Below are 23,601 nucleotides of genomic sequence, written 5' to 3' on the forward strand. Positions count from 1 at the left end.
CTCGCTACCTCCGGCCCCCCGATATTGGGCATCAGCCTCTTCAGTGCGGCCGATGCTGCCATTAGTCGGGGGGTCAGGCGGGCAAAGTGCTCGCGGAAGCTCCATCGGGAATCGAGGACAAGTCCAAGATATCTCATGTTGGACTTTACCTCGATTCGGGTGCCACCAACGATGATGCTGGATCCTGCAGGCGGCGCCTTCCGGGCTGCGTGGAAGCAGAGCGCCTCGGACTTGTGTAGCGCCACCTCCAGACCCAGCATCGTTATACGCCTCACCACCTGTGCCACCGTCACGGTGGCGAGGCGTGCTGCTTCCCGGTACGAGGTCCCCCGGGACGTGACCAGCGTGTCATCTGCGTAGCAGGTCACACTTGACCCCGGGAGAAGCTCCCCCCGCAGCACCCAGTCGTACCCAATGTTCCACAGGAGCGGCCCTAAGACCGAGCCCTGTGGAACACCGCACGTTGTCTCCCACCTTGTAAGCCCGCCACCCCGGACCGGATACTCCACACACCGCTCCGAGAGGTAGGACCCGACTATTTGGCACAAATAGGGAGGCACTTTGTGGTATTTCAGCGCCTCCCTAATGCACGACCACGGCAGGGTGTTAAAGGCATTGGCGATATCCAGGGACACCGCCAGGAGAACCCCACCGTGGTCAACCGCCTCATCCGAGAGGGCTTTGATGCGCGCGACCGCATCTACGGTCGACCTGCCCTCTCGGAATCCAAACTGATGCTCGGACAGGTCGGGTCCCACACCTCGGAGGTGCTCGACGAGGCGACAGCAGATGATGCGCTCGAAGAGCTTGTCAGCCTCGTCGAGCAATACGATCGGACGGTAGGCTGATGGAGATTCCGCGGGACGCCCATCCTTTTTTAGGAGGACGAGCCGGCCGGTTTTCCATATGATCGGAAATTGGCCGGACTGTAGACAGGCGTCCAGTAGCCCGCGGAATCTCTCCCCTAGGGACCGCAGCGCCAAAGCCAGGACGCGTCCTGGGATCCCATCTGGACCCGGTGCCGTGTTTTTGGCTTTTAGCCTCCGCACGGCTGCGTCTAGCTCTGCCTCCGTTACCGGAGGCACCCCGACTTCCGCACCCTCGAACCCTGCGAGCTGATGGGGAGGTGCCATTTCTGGGGGCTGGTGTTCCGGTCTGTTCGGAAACAAGTTGGAAACAACCACCCCCAGTAGTCGAGGCTCGAGACTCTCTGTCAAGGGGGGGGCCCAAGGGCGTAATTTACCCCTGACCGTCTTGTACGGCCTCCCCCATGGGTCTCGGTTTAGAGTCTCGAGAAGCTCCGCTCTGGCGCTCGCCTTTGCCTCGCAGATGGAGAGCTGCAGCGCCTTGACCGCCTCCCTGTAGGCACCGTACAGCCGCGTCTCCTCTTCAGCGTCTCGGTGTCTGCGTCGACGGGACCGTGTGTACTGGCGTCTCGCCCTGTTGGAGCGGGATCGGAGTTCCTCGATTTCTCGCGACCACCAGTACACTTGACGCTTCGGAGGCCGTGGCTTGGCTCGTGACATGCCTGCGTCACAGACTTGTGACATGGCTTCGCGGAACCAGGCTGCCTCCTCCTCGGTCTCCACAGGCCCAGGAGATGTTGTCCAGGCCTGGACGAGGGACGCTATCTCCACCGCTTCACGATCCAGGCTGTTCAGGGCCCAACGAGGGTAAGGGGTCGCAGCACGGCCATTCGGACGACGATCCGTGTCTGTCGTGCCTCCGGAGGAGGTGGAGACATCAAACCGGATGTACAAATGGTCTGATAATGTCTCCACCGTCTCCAGTACTCTCCAGCCCCGGACGCGGGTCGCGAGTGCCGGGGTCGCGAAAGTAACGTCCACTATGGACTCTCCCTGCCAGCGCACGCAGGTGCTGGCCGACCCTCGGTTCAGAACCGACATTCCGGTCATCGTCGCCCATTCCTCTAACAGGTCTCCGCGAATGTCGGTTGCGGGACAGCCCCAGGCCATGGATTTGGCGTTTAAGTCACCTGCGACAACTACCTGGCGCGGTTGGGTCTGCCCAACGAGAGCCGCCAGCTGGCCGAGGAAGGCTTCGAACTCGGAGACTCTTCTGTTGGGGGAGAAATATACCCCGATCAGGGTAATTTCGCCCCAGAGGACAGCCACATAGCCTCGACCCCTCGACAACGTGGAGGGGGGCGGTATACCCTCTACCCCTGCTTTTGTTATAATGGCCACCAAGCCATCCAGGTCCGCAGCCCAGTTGTGGCTGGGGGGGACGTAGTACGGCTCGGCGACCACGGCAACATCTATCGACCACTGCGCCATGGACTGCAGGAGGAGATCTTGCGCCCCGGCGCAGTGGTTTATGTTCGCCTGGAGGATCCGATTAGTTGACCTCGTCATTTGGCGCATTGCTAATCGGGCCCTCTTGTGCGGCCAGAGGCGCCGCCACTCCAGGAGTACCTGGTTTGCTGGTCGCCTTCCGGGACATGCGTTTTGGGGCTTTAGCCCCCATCGCGCAGGTACTGCTGCCGGCACTGTGGTCAGCAGGTTTGCCCGCTGCAGTGCACAGAGTGCAGTGGGGCGCGGCGGTGCAGTCCCTGGCCCGGTGACCGGATTGACCGCATCGGTAGCACTGGTCACTGCGGTCGATTTCTGAGGTGCACCCCTTCCTAACATGGCCAGGCACCAGGCAGCGGAAGCACCTCAGGGGTCGGGACTCCAGCAGCTTCACGTTTGCCGAAGCCCATCCGACGAGGAGTCGCCCCTCAGCCACTTTCTTGGCGGCTGCTACGGGGCAGCGAGCCCACGCTGTGCCCAGGCCTGTTGGCGTGCGGGAGATCCGGCCAACTTTCACTGCCTCTAGGGCACACCCTCCAACTTTCGCCACGGCAGCGGCGAGCTCTTCCTCTGTAACCGAGTCATCCAGGCCGGAAATGCGCATCTCCGCGCATTTTACCGGCCTAGAGATGCGGACGTCGGCCACATTAAGCGTCTCCCTCAGCTTGGCAGCAAGAGAGTCTGCTTGGTTGCCGCTGGTGGTGTCTGGGCCTGGGATCTCCAGGATTGCCGCCCCTGTCACTGCCCTACGGAACCTTAGACCGGTGATACCGAGCCCATCCAGGGAAATTTTGGACTTGGCCTCCGTGATCAACGTTCCGTAGGTAACGCCCCTCTCTTCTGCTCCCGTCTCCAGGGTGAGGACTACGGCGGCTGACCGCGGGGTGCGCAGTAGCGCCTTGGTCTTATTGCGACCCTTCCCTTCTTGCGCTTTCCGCGGTGCCGCCGGCTGTTGCGGCTTCGCAGTCGTCGCTGCTCCAACGGGAGACTTCTTTTTGTTCTTCTTACCCCGCTTGACCACAGTCGTCCATTCCTCTTCCGAGGCAGGCACTGTTGTCTGCAGCCGAGGCTGCCGGACTTGGGAAGCGGGGCCAGGAACACCCGTAGGACGCTTTTTGGGCCCCTCCTTCTTTTTATTCTTTTTCGCAGCCCGCTTCGCACCCGCTGGGTTGGTAGGAGCTGGAGTGTGACCGGGGGGAGAGCTTCCTGCTTTGGAAGGTGTGGGAGCAGACGACACATGAGTAGGTTGCTGTGGGAGCAGTTTCTCCTCCAGGGCGCTCAACCTTGTACCCATCATTTCAGTCACCTTGGCCACGATATTGCGCTCTAAGTCACCTTGCTCCCGAGCAGGTGATGTCGTCGTCTCTTGGCGCGTCCCTTCGAGGCGCTGCCCAAGGCTATTGCGCAAGTCGCCCATCTCCTTACGGAGCTCGGCCATTTCCGCCTTAAGGCGAGCGTTTTCGGCGGCGAGCATCCTCGTCTCATCGGAGACAGTCCGGCCCCTCATCTCACCGACAGCTTCCCTGATCGCAGCCACAGCCTCCTTCAGGATTCGTTGGTACGTGCCCTTTAGGTTTTTGGACTTGGTGGCCACGTCCTTGATAAGCCCCAGACTATCACGCACCTGCTGGTTTAGGGCCAGGACAGTGCGGTTTTCTTCGTCGTCTGACCCACTTGTCGTCCCAAACGAATCCGGATGGCGGGCAAGCCGTCTTAGCGTCACCATTTTGGACGCGGCCATCAGGTCCTCTTCAGTTTGCAGCTCGAGCTCCCGGCGCTTAGCCTTTTCCTTGGTTAGCCCGGCGTGGCGCGCCGTGGATGGTTGGCGGCCTGTTCCTCGCTTGGAGGGCCCCGAGGCAGACTTTCCTCGCTCCGCAAGATCGGAAGCCTCGCCGCTCGGCGATGCTCCCGTGTCGCTACCACTGCTTCGCTGCCTCTTCCGTCCTGCGGCCATTTGGGCAGTTAGCGAAACGTCGGATTCGGCGGTTTCCCCGTCGGTTGGCACCGGAGAGAAAAATACTCCGTCCCCAGGGAGGTCACCCGTGTCTATTCTCATGGGGGAGAAGAACTCCTCCCTGCCAAGAGAGGGGACCCTTTCTGGCATGCGTTCTATTCGCACTACGGGTTGCCGTCTCTCACTAAGCCCCCTAGCGGGTTTGGGTGGGGAGCGTGTAGAATCCTCCGCTGTCCCCGGAGGCACGTCATCAACATGGAACACCCAGCGCCCCTGGGCGTCCAGAAGTGGCCGGAATCCATCTTTGGGGTGGCCAGTGGAGGCTCCTGCCTCCGCCGGACTGCTATTCTCCCCATCACCCCCTCCTTGCAGCCTCAATACCAAATCACTCTGCAAATCGGTGTCCATGAAGTGTTTGCTTGTGTTGTCGTTTCGGGATCGTGAGTGGTTTGCCCCCCCAGAATACGGAAGGCGGCATGTCGCCACAGCATGGGCAATTGCCCGTCCTGTGGCGACATGGAGGATTGGAACCTCCTGGGGTAGTTCTACATTTTCGTTTCCACTCATTTTGTGTGCTATTTTGAGGAGGTATGCCCCTCCCTGACGTTTGTGACTGGACTCCCTCCAGCCACGCATCCCATCGGCACGCCAGACACACCTTGGGATTGGGGTGATTTTTATAGTGGTTTTCTTCCACTTTTCCATCCACCGCGCTTGGTGGCCGGAGCCATCCCCCCTCCTCCCCCCGCCAGAGGTAATTTCTAATAGGGGACCTATTAGAAATTCCCAACAGGGACTTTGCAGCTCACACTGTGCCCTCTGCTATTCAGAGGGACACGCGGAGCCACCCGCCCAGCCACTCCTCAGGGTATCAATCAAGGAACTGCTCCTCGGGCAAAGATCCGGAATGTGACCCCCGGCAGCCGTCATTGGAAGCCAAAAGCCCCCCAGACGCACAACAGATCCGCGCGGCATCCGGTGCGCGATCCTCCCGATCCGCTAACACCGCCGACCCGCCCGGAGAAATAGATCTGCAATTGGGTTTCACAGAAGCCCAATGCACAATCCTTCCAGACAGCTAGGCAATGTCAGAAAAGCAGAAGGCTCTCCAATCCGGCAACCACCCACATCCACGACGCGTCAGGGAGCCCTCAGCCTCCTCCCCAGACGTCCGCGCGCGAAACAGTGACTTAATTGACACTACATACTACTCTCATAGCTCCTCCTCTTTGCTCGTCCACTGCGCCGTCTGCTTATTCAGAGGGACGCGTGGAGAGCCATTCTCGGGCACAGAGCCCCCCAAATCCCCCCCTGGTGTTTGGTTCGCGGGACTACGTCCTACCCCAGCACGACAACGGGCCGGGGCATTCCCCTATCCACCACCTGGGGACGCGCCACGTCGGGGTTCACCTCCCCGCCCACTCGGACACCCGAGCAGGTCCGTGGAAATTTACCTCAACCTTTTTTTTTTTTTTTTTTTTTTTTTTTTTTTTTTTTTTTTTTAGGAGGGGAAAAAATGCGTTACGCATGCCACCCGGGCCCGGGAACCAACCCGGGTGGTTATGTGGGACTCCTCGTCATGGGCCCATGAGACCCCGAGTCTACCCACTAAAACGACCCCTCCGTCTGCCGCCTTTGTGCTGTAGCGGTGGGCTGCAGGAACGCTCGCGCTTGACTTCCACAGCACCACCAGCACCAGTCCGCGACGCAGACACCGCCTTTGGAGGCCCCTGTTGGCCTTGTGCTCTCTGGGCCGAATCGGGTGCGGCCACCGACTCAGGGACGACGAGTGAGTCGGATGACAGGCGTCCCCATGCCTGTCATCCTAAGGTCCCCTATGGAGGCAGACGGCGGTCTTGTGCGACCCGTCTGCGTCGAGCACGCTTGCGGCGCCGTTGGTCGGCCATGGGGTCGACCTCTCTGGCCCGTTCCGCCGTTTCCTTCTGCGTCATAGTGAGCTCACAGAAGTTTGCCACCGCCTGCCAGGATCGGTCGCTGTCGACCATGGACTTGACCACAGCCGGCAGCGACAGGTCCGGCCCCACTATGGCTATGAGTTCTTCGCGCTCCGGCCCCCACGCAGGGCACACCTCCAGAGTGTGTTCTGCCGTGTCCACATCTGCGCCGCACTCGTGGCACTCCTCGGTAGGCTCTCTTCCGGCGATTTTGTGCAGATACCTCCCGAAGCAGCCATGCCCCGAGAGAATCTGCACGAGCCGGAAAGTGAGTGCACCGTGCGGGCGCTCCAGCCACTCGGACATCACTGGCCGAATCGCCGTTATCGTCCGCACGCCCGCGCTTGGTGTCTCTAGCCGGTCCACCCAGTGCTCGATTGCCTCGCGAGAGAGCTCCTCTCGTTTGGCCTCTATCTCGCGCGGTGCCGGCCAGAAATCCCGGGCCCGCGCCTCCTCGCGCCAGAAGAAAACTGACGCCAGGGCTCTCGCGTCCAGATCCCACGGCAGGGATCCGGCCAGCACGCATGCGGCCTCGCCAGATATTGTTCCATAGCCCCGTATCGACCTCGTGGCCATCACCCGTTGCGCTTGGCGCAGCTTGGTGATATTTTGCCTTCTGAGGCCGCCGGCCCACACTGGGGCTCCGTACAGGGCCATGGAGCGAACAACGCCCGAGTAAAGCCGCCGGCACGAACTCTTCGGCCCTCCGAGGTTCGGGAGCAAGCGCGCTAGTGCACCAGCCGCCCCCAGCAGCTTTGGTGTCAGCCGCTCGAAGTGAGCCTCGAAATTCCAACGGCTGTCCAGCGTGATGCCCAGATAGCGCATCGTCGGGTTGATCGCAATCTGGACACCTCCCACAACGATATGAGCCCCGGCTCCGGGCGCCCTCCTGGGCCCGTGGAAGCAGATGGCTTCCGATTTATGCAGGGCGACCTCTAGCCCCAACCGTCTTATTTTGCCCACTACTTGGGCTACTGCCGCCGTAGCAAGGATGGCGGCCTCTCTGTACGTTGCGCCCCGCACCGTCACAAGTGTGTCGTCGGCGTAGCACACCAGGCTGACCCCGGGCTGGTGTGCTCCCCTCAGCACCCAATCGTATCCGATGTTCCACAGGAGTGGCCCCAGCACCGACCCCTGCGGAACACCGCACACCATTTCCCGACGCCCCCACTCGTGCTGCCCGGGGAAGGCCACGAACCGCCGCAGCAGGTAGGCCTTTACTATGCGGCTAAGATGGTGGGGCACTTGGTGGTACAGCAGCGCCTCGTTGATGCAATCCCAGGGCAGGGTGTTAAAGGCGTTGGCGATGTCCAACGACACTGCCAAGACGACCTCGCCCTGGGACACTGCCTCTTCCGCCAATTCCTTCAACCGCAGGATCGCATGGACTGTTGAGCGGCCCCTGCGGAATCCGTACTGGCAATCGGCCAGGTCGGGCCCCTCCGCCACTAGGTGCTTGGTGAGGCGGCTCGCAATGATCCGCTCAAAGAGTTTGCCGACCTCATCCAGCAACACGATGGGCCGGTAGGCCGACGGTGATTCCGCAGGACGACCCTCCTTTCGCAACAGAACCAACCGACCGACTTTCCAGGCGTCAGGAATGCGGCCCTGCTCCAGACATGTGCTGAAAAGCCGACGCAACCGTGGCTCGAGGGCCTCCATGGCTAACACCCAGGCTCGACCTGGGATCCCGTCCAACCCAGGTGCTGTATTTTTAGCCCGCAGCCTTAGAACCGCCGCTCCCAGCTCTTCCTCGGTCACGGGTGGCGTCTCTGCTTCCTCTTCCCGCTGCCTCTCTGCGGCCCTGGGCTGAGCCATAGGCGGTGGACGTTGTAGAGGCCTGTGCGGAAACAGAGTCTCGACTACGTCGTCCAGCAACTGAGGCTGGAGACTCTGCGTGAGCGGGGGCGCCCAAGGTCGAAGCTTTTGCCTAACAAGCTTGTACGGCCTCCCCCATGGATCCCTATTCAGAGTCTCCAGAAACTCCTCGCGTGACCGGTCGATGGCTCGTGCCATGGCGGCTTTTAGTGCCACTTTTGCCTCCTTATATGCTGCATATAGAGCCGCTTCTGTGCGCTCGTCTCTCTGCTGCCGACCTCGCTGTCGCGTGTACTGGCGTCTCCTGAGCACACACTCCTCGCGCAACTGCGCAAGATCTGGAGACCACCAGTACACGGATCGCCGTGGAGAGAAAGCCTTGGCTCGGGGCATGGCCGCGTCGCAGACCTCCGTCATGCAGTTGCGGAACCATGCGGCTTCAGCCTCGACATCGTCCGCCTCCTCCGGTACCGTTGGCCATGCTTGCACCATGGCCGCCAACTCTAGGGCTTCCCGGTCGAGTTTTTTGAGTACCCACCGCGGGCCGCTCTCGACCGAGTCACTCCGACTTGGGAGAGGGGGCCTAGGGAGCGTAGAGACTCCAAACCGAATGTAACGGTGATCCGACAGAGTCTCGACGCCCACCAGGACCTCCCATCCATTAATACGGCTGGCCAGGGCGGCGTTCGCAAACGTGATGTCTACAATGGAGCCGCCCTGTTGGCGCACGCATGTGTTTGCCGTCCCACGGTTCACGACAACTAGGTTGGCGGCAATTGCCCACTCCAAAAGAGTTCGTCCCCGCGGATCTGACACTGAGGATCCCCACGCTGCATGCTTCGCGTTAAAGTCGCCAGCCACGATGACCGGCATGGGGTGCAGCCGACCAACGAGAGCACCGACCTCCACGAGGAATCTCTCGAACTCAGCGAGGCCAACGTTCGGGGAGAAGTATATTCCGACCACCGCCAAGTCTCCGCAGACCGCCGCAACGAAACCATGGCCCTTCGCTACGCTTTTAAACGGACTGGAGCCGGCCGCGCTCCGCGTAGTTATTGCCACAGCTTCGTCAAGGTCCCCGGCCCAGTCGTCTCTGGCCGGCACTTTATAGGGCTCCGCTATTACGGCGATGTGAATCGACCACTGCGCCATGCTCTGGTAAAGGAGATCCTGAGCCTTGGCGCAGTGGTTGATGTTTCCCTGCAGGAATTCGACGGTGGCCATTTACCCGACGACCATCGATTCATCCGCCTGTTGCGTCGCGGCCTGTTCCATGGCCGGCGATTCGACCGTCTGCGAGGGGGCCCGGGGGCCATCGGCAGCTTTGGTCTTCCTGCTTTTCCCGGCAGTCTTGGGTACAGTGCACGCCTTGCTGCTTAGCCTGTGCCCAGACGGCTTCCCGGCCGCCGCGCATACAGGACAGTGCGGTGGGTCAGTGCATTGAGCCGCTTTATGACCGTCTTTGCCACACTGGAAGCAGCTTTGGGACCGGTCAGTTTCCGCCTGACATTGCGCTCTCACGTGTCCATTGGCGAGACACCGGAAGCAACGAAGTGGCCTCTGCTCCAACAGCTTGACTTGCGCAGAGACCCATCCTACCAATAGACGACCCCCAGCCACGACCTTTTTTGCGGCCAAGATGGGGCATTGTACCCAGACAGTACCGAGCCCAGAGAATCCCTGGCGTACTTCTCCGGCCTTCACCATGTCAACGGTACAACCTCCGGTTTTTGCCACAGCAGCGACCACCTCCTCTTTTGTGACTGACTCGTCCAAGCCAGTGACGCGGATGTCGACGGTTTTTGAGGGCCTGGACACCCGTATCTTCTCCAAGCCGACCTGCTGCTGGATTGCCTCAGCCAGTTTGTCGGCTTTATCCCCACTGGATACTCCAGGGACCTCGAGAATGCACGCTCCAGTGGCCGCCCGGCGGAAGCGCAATCCGCCAGGGATGTCCATGTCCGTTAGTTGGACCTTGGTACGAGCCTCGGCGATCACATCTTTGTACGTGACACCTTTCTGTAGAGCCTCCGGTTGTAGGGTGAGTACGACGGCCGCCGTTCGTGGGGGCTTAAGCTTTTTGGCTTTCGCCTTTTCTGTTGGCTGCGGTGGGGCAGCACTCTTGGCAGTCCTCCGTTTCTTCCCCTTTCTCGCCACCACGTTCCAGCCCTCTTTTATGGTAGCGGGTTTTCCTTCTTGCGCTTTCCGCGGTGCCGCCGGCTGTTGCGGTTTCGCAGTCGTCGCTGCTCCAACGGGAGTCTTCTTTTTATTCTTCTTACCCCGCTTGACCACAGTCGTCCATTCCTCTTCCGAGGCAGGCACTGTTGTCTGCAGCCGAGGCTGCCGGACTTGGGAAGCGGGGCCAGGAACACTCGTAGGACGCTTTTTGGGCCCCTCCTTCTTTTTATTCTTCTTCGCAGCCCGCTTCGCACCCGCTGGGTTGGTAGGAGCTGGAGTGTGACCGGGGGGAGAGCTTCCTGCTTTGGAGGGTGTGGGAGCAGACGACACCTGGGTAGGTTGCTGTGGGAGCAGTTTCTCCTCCAGGGCGCTCAACCTTGTACCCATCATTTCAGTCACCTTGGCCACGATATTGCGCTCTAAGTCACCTTGCTCCCGAGCAGGTGATGTCGCCGTCTCTTGGCGCGTCCCTTCGAGGCGCTGCCCAAGGCTAGCACGCAAGTCGCCCATCTCCTTACGGAGCTCGGCCATTTCCGCCTTAAGGCGAGCGTTTTCGGCGGCGAGCCTCCTCGTCTCATCGGAGACAGTCCGGCCCCTCATCTCACCGACAGCTTCCCGGATCGCAGCCACTGCCTCCTTCAGGATTCGTTGGTACGTGCCCTTTAGGTTTTTGGACTTGGTGGCCACGTCCTTGATAAGCCCCAGACTATCACGCACCTGCTGGTTTAGGGCCAGGACAGTGCGGTTTTCTTCGTCGTCCGACCCACTTGTCGTCCCAAACGAATCCGGATGGCGGGCAAGCCGTCTTAGCGTCACCATTTTGGACGCGGCCATCAGGTCCTCTTCAGTTTGCAGCTCGAGCTCCAGGCGCTTAGCCTTCTCCTTGGTTAGCCCGGCGTGGCGCGCCGTGGATGGTCGGCGGCCTGTTCCTCGCTTGGAAGTTCCCGAGGCGGACTTTCCTCGCTCCGCAAGATCGGAAGCCTCGCCGCTCGGCGATGCTCCCGTGTCGCTACCACTGCTTCGCTGCCTCTTCCGTCCTGCGGCCATTTGGGCAGTTAGCGAAGCGTCGGATTCGGCGGTTTCCACGTCGGTTGGCACCGGAGAGAAAAATACTCCGTCCCCAGGGAGGTCACCCGTGTCTATTCTCCTGGGGGAGAAGAACTCCTCCCTGCCAAGAGACGGGACCCTTTCTGGCATGCGTTCTATTAGCACTACGGCTTTACGTCTCTCACTAAGCCCCCTAGCGGGTTTGGGTGGGGAGCGTGTAGGATCCACCGCCGTCCCCGGAGGCACGTCCTCATCATGGAACACCCAGCGCCCCTGGGCGTCCTGAAATGGTCGGAATCCATCCTTGGGGTGGCCAGTGGAGGCTCCTGCCTCCGCCGGACTGCTATTCTCCCCATCAGCCCCTCCTTGCAGCCTCAATACCAAATCACTCTGCAAATCGGTGTCCATAAAGTGTTTGCTTGTGTTGTCGTTTCGGGATCGTGAGTGGTTTGCCCCCCCAGAATACGGAAGGCGGCATGTCGCCACAGCATGGGCGATTGCCCGTCCTGTGGCGACATGGAGGATTGGAACCTCCTGGGGTAGTTCTACATTTTCGTTTCCACTCATTTTGTGTGCTATTTTGAGGAGGTATGCCCCTCCCTGACGTTTGTGACTGGACTCCCTCCAGCCACGCATCCCATCGGCACGTCAGACACACCTTGGGATTGGGGTGATTTTTATAGTGGTTTTCTTCCACTTCTTCATCCGCCGCGCTTGGTGGCCGGAGCCATCCCACTCCTCACCCCGCCAGAGGTAATTTCTAATAGGGGACCTATTAGAAATTCCCGACTTTGCAGCTCACACTGTGCCCTCTGCTATTCAGAGGGACACGCGGAGCCACCCGCCCAGCCACTCCTCAGGGTATCAATCAAGGAACTGCTCCTCGGGCAAAGATCCGGAATGTGACCCCCGGCAGCCGTCATTGGAAGCCAAAAGCCCCCCAGACGCACAACAGATCCGCGCGGCATCCGGTGCGCGATCCTCCCGATCCGCTAACACCGCCGACCCGTCCGGAGAAATAGATCTGCAATTGGGTTTCACAGAAGCCCAATGCACAATCCTTCCAGACAGCTAGGCAATGTCAGAAAAGCAGAAGGCTCTCCAATCCGGCAACCACCCACATCCACGACGCGTCAGGGAGCCCTCAGCCTCCTCCCCAGACGTCCGCGCGCGAAACAGTGACTTAATTGACACTACATACTGCTCTCATAGCTCCTCCTCTTTGCTCGTCCACTGCGCCGTCTGCTTATTCAGAGGGACGCGTGGAGAGCCGTTCTCGGGCACAAAGCCCCCCAAATCCCCCCCTTGGTGTTTGGTTCGCGGGACTACGTCCTACCCCAGCACGACAACGGGCCGGGGCATTCCCCTATCCACCACCTGGGGACGCGCCACGTCGGGGTTCACCTCCCCGCCCACTCGGACACCCGAGCAGGTCCGTGGAAATTTACCTCAACCTAACCTAACCTAACCTTTTTTTTTTTTTTTTTTTTTTTTTTTTTTTTTTTTTTCGTTGGAAAAATGCTTTATGCATACCCGCACACCCGGGGGAGGAGATGCGGGTTATGTGGGACTCGGCAAAGGTGCCGCTACCCACTAAAAAACCAACGGTATGCCTGCACGCCGCCGGTGGGGCGTGGCCACGGGTTCTCTAGAGTACGCAACCGCAGCCACGCCGGCGCCGCCCGCCTGTGCAGCGGGCCCTTCTCTTGTGGGGGGCTAGAGTGAGACTTCTACCCCTGCCTTCTCAGAAGGCGCGTGGGCATACCACGCGCGCCCTCTCTGCGAGGCCTATGTAATGGGCAGCGACGCCCCCGCGCCGCTGCCCAGACCTCGCTAGGTGGGGGGGAGGAGATGGGCATACGCTCTCCTCCGGGCCCCTGTGCGCTTGCGGCGGATCGGGTGCGAGGCTGGGTTGGCCTCCCTTTCCCTCTCCGCTGCCTCCTTCTGCGACATTACATCCTCGCAGAAGGAGAGGACCGCTTTCCACGACCTCTCGTCGGCAACCATAGCCTTAACTACGGCTGGCAAGGAGAGGTCGTTCCCCACCACTGCCGCGAGTTCGCGGCGCTGCCCCTCCCAGGCTGGGCATTCCTCCAGGGTATGGTGCGCCGTGTCCTCGCCGCAGCCACACTGGTGGCACTCCGCCGTCTCCTCCCGTCTTGCGTACCGGTGCAGGTAGCTCCCGAAACAGCCATGCCCCGTGAGCACCTGCACCAGCCGGAAGGTTAGCGAGCCCCGCTCTCTCTCCAGCCAGTCTTGTAGGACCGGCCGGACCGCCTCGACAGTCCTGTGTCCCTCCTCGCGTCCAGCCAGTTGTTCCTCCCATTGGAGGACAATGGACTGTCGGACGAGGAGCTTTTGCGCCTCTACCTCCCTAGGCGCAGGATGGAACTCCCGCAGCCGGAGCTCCCTGCGCCACTCGTACAGAGACGCTTGGGCCTCCGCCTCCAGATCCCAGGGAGGCGTTCCCGCCAGCAAGCACGCCGCATCATATGAGGTGGTGCGGTACCCGCGTACGACGCTGATGGCCATCGCCCTCTGAGCCTTTCTCAGCAGGGCGATATTTCGGGCCGCCAGATTCGCCGCCCAGATCGGCGCCCCGTAAAGGGCCATCGATCGCACCACCCCCATATACAGACGGCGGCTCGCTACCTCCGGCCCCCCGATATTGGGCATCAGCCTCTTCAGTGCGGCCGATGCTGCCATTAGTCGGGGGGTCAGGCGGGCAAAGTGCTCGCGGAAGTTCCATCGGGAATCGAGGACAAGTCCGAGATATTTCATGTCGGACTTTACCTCGATTCGGGTGCCACCAACGACGATGCTGGATCCTGCAGGCGGCGCCTTCCGGGCTGCGTGGAAGCAGAGCGCCTCAGACTTGTGTAGCGCCACCTCCAGACCCAGCATCGTTATACGCCTCACCACCTGTGCCACCGTCACGGTGGCGAGGCGTGCTGCTTCCCGGTACGAGGTCCCCCGGGACGTGACCAGCGTGTCATCTGCGTAGCAGGTCACACTTGACCCCGGGAGAAGCTCCCCCCGCAGCACCCAGTCGTACCCAATGTTCCACAGGAGCGGCCCTAAGACCGAGCCCTGTGGAACACCGCACGACGTCTCCCACCTTGTAATCCCGCCGCCCCGGACCGGGTACTCCACACACCGCTCCGAGAGGTAGGCCCCGACTATTTGGCACAAATAGGGAGGCACTTTGTGGTATTTCAGCGCCTCCCTAATGCACGACCACGGCAGGGTGTTAAAGGCATTGGCGATATCCAAGGACACCGCCAGGAGAACCCCACCGTGGTCAACCGCCTCATCCGAGAGGGCTTTGATGCGCGCGACTGCATCTACGGTCGACCTGCCCTCTCGGAATCCGAACTGATGCTCGGACAGGTCAGGTCCTACTCCTCGGAGGTGCTCAACGAGGCGACAGCAGATGATGCGCTCGAAGAGCTTGTCAGCCTCGTCGAGCAATACGATCGGACGGTAGGCGGATGGAGAGTCCGCGGGACGCCCATCCTTTTTTAGGAGGACGAGCCGGCCGGTTTTCCATATGGTCGGAAATCGGCCGGACTGTAGACAGGCGTCCAGTAGCCCGCGGAATCTCTCCCCTAGGGACCGCAGCGCCAAAGCCAGGACGCGTCCTGGGATCCCATCTGGACCCGGTGCCGTGTTTTTGGCTTTTAGCCTCCGCACGGCTGCGTCTAGCTCTGCCTCCGTTACCGGAGGCACCCCGACTTCCGCACCCTCGAACCCTGCGAGCTGATGGGGAGGTGCCATTTCTGGGGGCTGGTGTTCCGGTCTGTTCGGAAACAAGTTGGAAACAACCACCCCCAGTAGTCGAGGCTCGAGACTCTCTGTCAAGGGGGGGGCCCAAGGGCGTAATTTACCCCTGACCGTCTTGTACGGCCTTCCCCATGGGTCTCGGTTTAGAGTCTCGAGAAGCTCCGCTCTGGCGCTCGCCTTCGCCTCGCAGATGGAGAGCTGCAGCGCCTTGACCGCCTCCCTGTAGGCACTGTACAGCCGCGTCTCCTCTTCAACGTCTCGGTGTCTGCGTCGACGGGACCGTGTGTACTGGCGTCTCGCCCTGTTGGAGCGGGATCGGAGGTCTTCGATTTCTCGCGACCACCAGTACACTTGACGCTTCGGAGGCCGTGGCTTGGCTCGTGACATGCCTGCGTCACAGACTTGTGACATGGCTTCGCGGAACCAGGCTGCCTCCTCCTCGGTCTCCACAGGCCCAGGAGATGTTGTCCAGGCCTGGACGAGGGACGCTATCTCCACCGCTTCACGATCCAGGCTGTTCAGGGCCCAACGAGGGTAAGGGGTCGCAGCACGGCCATTCGGACGACGATCCGTGTCTGTCGTGCCTCCGGAGGAGGTGGAGACATCAAACCGGATGTACAAATGGTCTGATAATGTCTCCACCGTCTCCAGTACTCTCCAGCCACGGACGCGGGTCGCGAGTGCCGGGGTCGCGAAAGTAACGTCCACTATGGACTCTCCCTGCCAGCGCACGCAGGTGCTGGCCGACCCTCGGTTCAGAACCGACATTCCGGTCATCGTCGCCCATTCCTCTAGAAGGTCTCCGCGAATGTCGGTTGCGGGACAGCCCCAGGCCATGGATTTGGCGTTTAAGTCACCTGCGACAACTACCTGGCGCGGTTGGGTCTGCCCAACGAGAGCCGCCAGCTGGCCGAGGAAGGCTTCGAACTCGGAGACTCTTCTGTTGGGGGAGAAATATACCCCGATCAGGGTAATTTCGCCCCAGAGGACAGCCACATAGCCTCGACCCCTCGACAACGTGGAGGGGGGCGGTATACCCTCTACCCCTGCTTTTGTTATAATGGCCACCAAGCCATCCAGGTCCGCAGCCCAGTTGTGGCTGGGGGGGACGTAGTACGGCTCGGCGACCACGGCAACATCTATCGACCACTGCGCCATGGACTGCAGGAGGAGATCTTGCGCCCCGGCGCAGTGGTTTATGTTCGCCTGGAGGATCCGATTAGTTGACCTCGTCATTTGGCGCATTGCTAATCGGGCCCTCTTGTGCGGCCAGAGGCGCCGCCACTCCAGGAGTACCTGGTTTGCTGGTCGCCTTCCGGGACATGCGTTTTGGGGCTTTAGCCCCCATCGCGCAGGTACTGCTGCCGGCACTGTGGTCAGCAGGTTTGCCCGCTGCAGTGCACAGAGTGCAGTGGGGCGCGGCGGTGCAGTCCCTGGCCCGGTGACCGGATTGACCGCATCGGTAGCACTGGTCACTGCGGTCGATTTCTGAGGTGCACCCCTTCCTAACATGGCCAGGCACCAGGCAGCGGAAGCACCTCAGGGGTCGGGACTCCAGCAGCTTCACGTTTGCCGAAGCCCAACCGACGAGGAGTCGCCCCTCAGCCACTTTCTTGGCGGCTGCTACGGGGCAGCGAGCCCACGCTGTGCCCAGGCCTGTTGGCGCGCGGGAGATCCGGCCAACTTTCACTGCCTCTAGGGCACACCCTCCAACTTTCGCCACGGCAGCGGCGAGCTCTTCTTCTGAAACCGAGTCATCCAGACCGGAAATGCGCATCTCCGCGCATTTTACCGGCCTAGAGATGCGGACATCGGCCACATTAAGCGTTTCCCTCAGCTTGGCCGCAAGAGAGTCTGCTTGGTTGCCGCTGGTGGTGTCTGGGCCCGGGATCTCCAGGATTGCCGCCCCTGTCACTGCCCTACGGAACCTCAGACCGGTGATACCGAGCCCATCCAGGGAAATTTTGGACTTGGCCTCCGTAATCAACGTTCCGTAGGTAACGCCCCTCTCTTCTGCTCCCGTCTCCAGGGTGAGGACTACGGCGGCTGACCGCGGGGTGCGCAGTAGCGCCTTGGTCAACCTAACCTAACCTAACCTAACCTAACCTAACCTAACCTAACCTTTTTTTTTTTTTTTTTTTTTTTTTTTTTTTTTTTTTTTTTTTTTTTTTTGTTGACGGAGTGGGGAATGCGTTTACGCATCCCTCCCCGGCCGTGGGGCAAGGCCATAATGGGGAGGGTATGTGGGACTCCCTCTTTCGATTCCCTCTCCTAGCGAGAAGGAGCGAAAGAGAATACCCACTAAACCCCACTCCGTTGTCCCCCTCTCAGACGTTGTATGGGGGCATCATGGGCTCGCGCATTCATTCCTCCATGATGCCCCCCGTCTTTTCCCGGCGTCCCCAGGGAACCCGCACTTTGGGAGGGGAGAATCAATGACCATTCTGATTCTCCCCCCAGACGTAGGGCCTAAATATCCATATTTTGTCCCTCACAGGCCCGTTGGTCGATGTTACTCACTGGAGGGGCTCTTTGGGTCTTCGGAAGAGCCTCTTTGCCTTTTGCTGGTGGGGGCGTACAGGAAAAGCCACCCATTATGTGTCCCGCTGGGCGTTTGGCCGCATGACATACCGAGCAGAAGGCAGTCTCCGCCTTGCAGTCCACCCTCTTGTGGTCCGGCCTGCTACACCGGAAGCAGAGCCCGCTCCTGTCTACTGGCGACGGGCATAGTGCTCTGGTGTGCCCCGTGCCCATGCACCTGAAGCACCTCATCGGTGTTGGGTCCAGCGCCACTACCAGAGCCGAGGACCATCCTATTTGAAGTCGACCCGCTGCGGTGACCCTCTTGGCTGCCGTTATAGGGCACTGTGCCAGAGTCGACGTTGTCCCATTATATTGGGCCCTAATCGATCCCACCTTAACCTCATTTATTGAGCACTCTCCCAGTTTAGCGATCGCTCCCGCGATCGCTTCCTGAGTGGCTGCCTCATCTAGGCCCGAAATGCGTAAGTCCGCCATTTTGGTGGGCCTGTATACTCGGGCTTCCTCTCCGATCACCTCCGTCATTTTTCGGCAGAGTTCGTCAGCCGCCCTACCATTGTCGGACCCGGACACCTCAAGTATCCTGGCCCCAGCAGCTGTTTTGCGGACCTTGACGTGCTCTACACCCACATCAGCAAGCTTCACCGATTTGGTGACCTTATACAAAATTGAGGCGTATGTCGCCTCAGACTCCGGCTTCAAGGCCATCACGATCGCGGCCGTGGCGGGCACAACCAGCTTCCGTGGGCCTGCTGGTGCCGGTTTCCGAGCCGGGGCGGCAGGGGGGGAAGGGGGCTTGGCGGATTTGCCATTGCCCTTCCTGACAACCTGCGTCCAAGACTCAGCAGGCTCCTGCGTTTTTGTTGCCGGCTGCGAGGGTGGAGAGGCACTAGGCTCCTTCACCGTCTTCTGCCTAGGAGCAGAGTTAGCCCTCTTCTTGGTCGCTGGTGCCGAAGGCTGGGCCACAGGGGCCTTAGGCTGCCTTATGGGCGGCGCACCTGTCACTGCCCTTGAGGGCGGCGCCCCAGAGAGAGGTTCCGGCTGGTTCGTAATCGTCTTATTCCTGTCCGCAGCGAGAGGAGGGCGGGGGACCGGCTCAGGGAAATGGCCCGTGCGGGCCGAGATCATGTTTCCCATGGTAATTGTAAGGTCCCGCTTCAGGTCCTCCTTTAATTCCTTGAGGGCCTCTTTGAGGGCCTCAGAAAAGCCCGTCGCCTGGTCGCATTGGGCCGTCGGGGCCTGTGAGGGCTGGATCGTCCTCTCAGAGAAGGCTCTACGAAGGGCCTTCATCTCGGACTGACATTGGGCCAGTTGCTCCCGCATTCGGTTATTATCCTCCTTCAAGGCCCGCAACTCCTCGTCCTCTACTCTATCCGCCAGGACGTCAGTCGCCGCCAGGATGTCCCGGCAGGCCTGGTTCAGTTTGCCCCAGACTTGTCCATTTAGGTTGCCGGATTTTCCGGCAGCCTCTAGGATAATATGGGTCGCCTCCCGCACTATTTCTATGTAGTCCGTCCCTGTGTATAGGGGCGGGCTGCATTCTGTCATTTCTAGACTTGGAGAAGGGGACGGGCTCACCATCCACGGCTCCTTATCCCCCTTCTTTTTGTTGTCCCCCTGGGACCTTCTCAGGAGTAAAGGGGGGACCACTCCCTTTCCCTTTCCCTCCTGGCTGTCCAGCACCTCCAAGAGCAAGTCCTCCTTATAGGCCTTCAGTCTGGCCTTGGCTGCTGCCAGGCCGGTAAAGTGGCCTATGGAGGCTTTCTTCGCCATGGCCTTGGCCCTACCCCTCAGCGAGGTGCTAACTTTAGGCCCGCTCCCAACGTGAGTCTCATAATCCAGGACCCGGTTTCCCTCATGGGGCCTCTTCTTGGAGGCGGCCTCAGCCCTGTACTGGCCCTCCATAGGTTCCTCCCAGTCGGGCGAGGTCGAAGAACCCGCCCCTGAAGCCCCTTTATGGGGCCCAGTGATTGGAGCCATCTCCGGGTTCAACCCCTGCGCGGGGTTATCCATACAAATACTACGCGAAGACCACCCCTTATGGGTGGAATTCGCCTAAAAAAGGTGAAAAACCAAAACACCTAACCTAACCTAACTATTTTGGTCAAGTGCGAGTCGCAGCAGAACCAAAACAGCAAAAACAAACTTAAAATTATTTTATGCGACGGGCTGTAGCGTCACTCCTGGTTGAGCTACAGATCTCGAACCAAGGTCAAAAAATAGTTCTAAGTATGTGCTATTTACCACTAATTTTTAAAACTAAAAATATTTAATATTTTACAATTTATTAAATTCCCAACACGAAAACCAACTTATGTTTGCGTTTACCGACGCCTGATAAACAGGAATAGCAATCCTTTAAAAAATTAATAACTACTAAACTACACCCTCTAAAAATATAATTCAAACGGATTTGAATTCCCTACAACTAGCTTAATCTAACTAACCTACTACAAAGAATTTATTTACACAAAAACAGAAGATATGATTTTTTGAAAGTGAAATCTCCTAACGTCGTCAACCGCAAATGGGGTAAACCTTTTACCGAACTCGTGAGATTTGAACTCCAATATCTCCCGAACCAGAGGTCGGATCGATATGGGGTAAAAAGCTCCGTGTAGAGCAAAAAGCCGACCCAATTACAAAATTAACAGACGTAGGAGAAACACAAAGAAAAAGAAGATGTGAATTTTTCAAAGTGAAAAAGCGCCTGAAGAAAAAAGTGAATTTATATGTAAAGTGAAAGAAATTAAAAATACTATAGAAATCTAGGGAAAGGCTGGGAAAGAACAACGGTATAAAATAGAACTCAATTAGCTTTATCTCGCCACAAAAATTCGCAAAATTCCCTCAATTCTACCTCTCAAATTTACCTCAACCTAACCTAACCTAACCTAACCTTTTTTTTTTTTTTTTTTTTTTTTTTTTTGTTGACGGAGTGGGGAATGCGTTTACGCATCCCTCCCCGGCCGTGGGGCAAGGCCATAATGGGGAGGGTATGTGGGACTCCCTCTTTCGATTCCCTCTCCTAGCGAGAAGGAGCGAAAGAGAATACCCACTAAACCCCACTCCGTTGTCCCCCTCTCAGACGTTGTATGGGGGCATCATGGGCTCGCGCATTCATTCCTCCATGATGCCCCCCGTCTTTTCCCGGCGTCCCCAGGGAACCCGCACTTTGGGAGGGGAGAATCAATGACCATTCTGATTCTCCCCCCAGACGTAGGGCCTAAATATCCATATTTTGTCCCTCACAGGCCCGTTGGTCGATGTTACTCACTGGAGGGGCTCTTTGGGTCTTCGGAAGAGCCTCTTTGCCTTTTGCTGGTGGGGGCGTACAGGAAAAGCCACCCATTATGTGTCCCGCTGGGCGTTTGGCCGCATGACATACCGAGCAGAAGGCAGTCTCCGCCTTGCAGTCCACCCTCTTGTGGTCCGGCCTGCTACACCGGAAGCAGAGCCCGCTCCTGTCTACTGGCGACGGGCATAGTGCTCTGGTGTGCCCCGTGCCCATGCACCTGAAGCACCTCATCGGTGTTGGGTCCAGCGCCACTACCAGAGCCGAGGACCATCCTATTTGAAGTCGACCCGCTGCGGTGACCCTCTTGGCTGCCGTTATAGGGCACTGTGCCAGAGTCGACGTTGTCCCATTATATTGGGCCCTAATCGATCCCACCTTAACCTCATTTATTGAGCACTCTCCCAGTTTAGCGATTGCTCCCGCGATCGCTTCCTGAGTGGCTGCCTCATCTAGGCCCGAAATGCGTAAGTCCGCCATTTTGGTGGGCCTGTATACTCGGGCTTCCTCTCCGATCACCTCCGTCATTTTTCGGCAGAGTTCGTCAGCCGCCCTACCATTGTCGGACCCGGACACCTCAAGTATCCTGGCCCCAGCAGCTGTTTTGCGGACCTTGACGTGCTCTACACCCACATCAGCAAGCTTCACCGATTTGGTGACCTTGTACAAAATTGAGGCGTATGTCGCCTCAGACTCCGGCTTCAAGGCCATCACGATCGCGGCCGTGGCGGGCACAACCAGCTTCCGTGGGCCTGCTGGTGCCGGTTTCCGAGCCGGGGCGGCAGGGGGGGAAGGGGGCTTGGCGGATTTGCCATTGCCCTTCCTGACAACCTGCGTCCAAGACTCAGCAGGCTCCTGCGTTTTTGTTGCCGGCTGCGAGGGTGGAGAGGCACTAGGCTCCTTCACCGTCTTCTGCCTAGGAGCAGAGTTAGCCCTCTTCTTGGTCGCTGGTGCCGAAGGCTGGGCCACAGGGGCCTTAGGCTGCCTTATGGGCGGCGCACCTGTCACTGCCCTTGAGGGCGGCGCCCCAGAGAGAGGTTCCGGCTGGTTCGCAATCGTCTTATTCCTGTCCGCAGCGAGAGGAGGGCGGGGGACCGGCTCAGGGAAATGGCCCGTGCGGGCCGAGATCATGTTTCCCATGGTAATTGTAAGGTCCCGCTTCAGGTCCTCCTTTAATTCCTTGAGGGCCTCTTTGAGGGCCTCAGAAAAGTCCGTCGCCTGGTCGCATTGGGCCGTCGGGGCCTGTGAGGGCTGGATCGTCCTCTCAGAGAAGGCTCTACGAAGGGCCTTCATCTCGGACTGACATTGGGCCAGTTGCTCCCGCATTCGGTTATTATCCTCCTTCAAGGCCCGCAACTCCTCGTCCTCTACTCTATCCGCCAGGACGTCAGTCGCCGCCAGGATGTCCCGGCAGGCCTGGTTCAGTTTGCCCCAGACTTGTCCATTTAGGTTGCCGGATTTTCCGGCAGCCTCTAGGATAATATGGGTCGCCTCCCGCACTATTTCTATGTAGTCCGTCCCTGTGTATAGGGGCGGGCTGCATTCTGTCATTTCTTGACTTGGAGAAGGGGACGGGCTCACCATCCACGGCTCCTTATCCCCCTTCTTTTTGTTGTCCCCCTGGGACCTTCTCAGGAGTAAAGGGGGGACCACTCCCTTTCCCTTTCCCTCCTGGCTGTCCAGCACCTCCAAGAGCAAGTCCTCCTTATAGGCCTTCAGTCTGGCCTTGGCTGCTGCCAGGCCGGTAAAGTGGCCTATAGAGGCTTTCTTCGCCATGGCCTTGGCCCTACCCCTCAGCGAGGTGCTAACTTTAGGCCCGCTCCCAACGTGAGTCTCATAATCCAGGACCCGGTTTCCCTCATGGGGCCTCTTCTTGGAGGCGGCCTCAGCCCTGTACTGGCCCTCCATAGGTTCCTCCCAGTCGGGCGAGGTCGAAGAACCCGCCCCTGAAGCCCCTTTATGGGGCCCAGTGATTGGAGCCATCTCCGGGTTCAACCCCTGCGCGGGGTTATCCATACAAATACTACGCGAAGACCACCCCTTATGGGTGGAATTCGCCCAAAAAAGGTGAAAAACCAAAACACCTAACCTAACCTAACTATTTTGGTCAAGTGCGAGTCGCAGCAGAACCAAAACAGCAAAAACAAACTTAAAATTATTTTATGCGACGGGCTGTAGCGTCACTCCTGGTTGAGCTACAAATCTCGAACCAAGGTCAAAAAATAGCTCTAAGTATGTGCTATTTACCACTAATTTTTTAAACTAAAAATATTAAATATTTTACAATTTATAAAATTTCTAAGACGAAAACCAACTTATGTTTGCGTTTACCGACGCCTGATAAACAGGAATAGCAATCCTTTAAAAAATTAATAACTACTAAACTATACCCTCTAAAAATATAATTCAAACGGATTTGAATTCCCTACAACTAGCTTAATCTAACTAACCTACTACAAAGAATTTATTTACACAAGAACAGAAGATATGATTTTTTGAAAGTGAAATCTCCTAACGTCGTCAACCGCAAATGGGGTAAACCTTTTACCGAACTCGTGAGATTTGAACTCCAATATCTCCCGAACCAGAGGTCGGATCGATATGGGGTAAAAAGCTCCGTGTAGAGCAAAATGCCGACCCAATTACAAAATTAACAGACGTAGGAAAAACACAAAGAAAAAGAAGATGTGAATTTTTCAAAGTGAAAAAGCGCCTGAA

General features: G+C 58.7%; 2 protein-coding genes across 2 annotated transcripts; both read right to left on the reverse strand.

The window, feature by feature from the left end:
* Positions 1-13,178: 13,178 nt before the first annotated feature.
* LOC134659959 (uncharacterized) lies at positions 13,179-19,601 on the reverse strand (the record flags this gene model as incomplete). The annotated part of the gene is made up of 3 exons (XM_063515656.1): positions 17,543-19,601; positions 16,315-17,093; positions 13,179-16,253 (listed from the first exon to the last, which is right to left on the reverse strand). Coding segments are annotated over exons 1-3 (5,913 nt in total), but the record flags the coding sequence as incomplete, so codon positions are not given.
* A 1,213-nt stretch (positions 19,602-20,814) lies between these two features.
* On the reverse strand, positions 20,815-22,899 carry LOC134659960 (uncharacterized). The gene has a single exon (XM_063515657.1). It carries the CDS (start codon positions 22,897-22,899, stop codon positions 20,815-20,817), a length of 2,085 nt encoding a protein of 694 aa, XP_063371727.1.
* Positions 22,900-23,601: the final 702 nt, after the last annotated feature.

The sequence above is a fragment of the Cydia amplana genome, chromosome 26 (genome assembly GCF_948474715.1).
Source record: "Cydia amplana chromosome 26, ilCydAmpl1.1, whole genome shotgun sequence".
NCBI lineage: Eukaryota > Metazoa > Arthropoda > Insecta > Lepidoptera > Tortricidae > Cydia > Cydia amplana.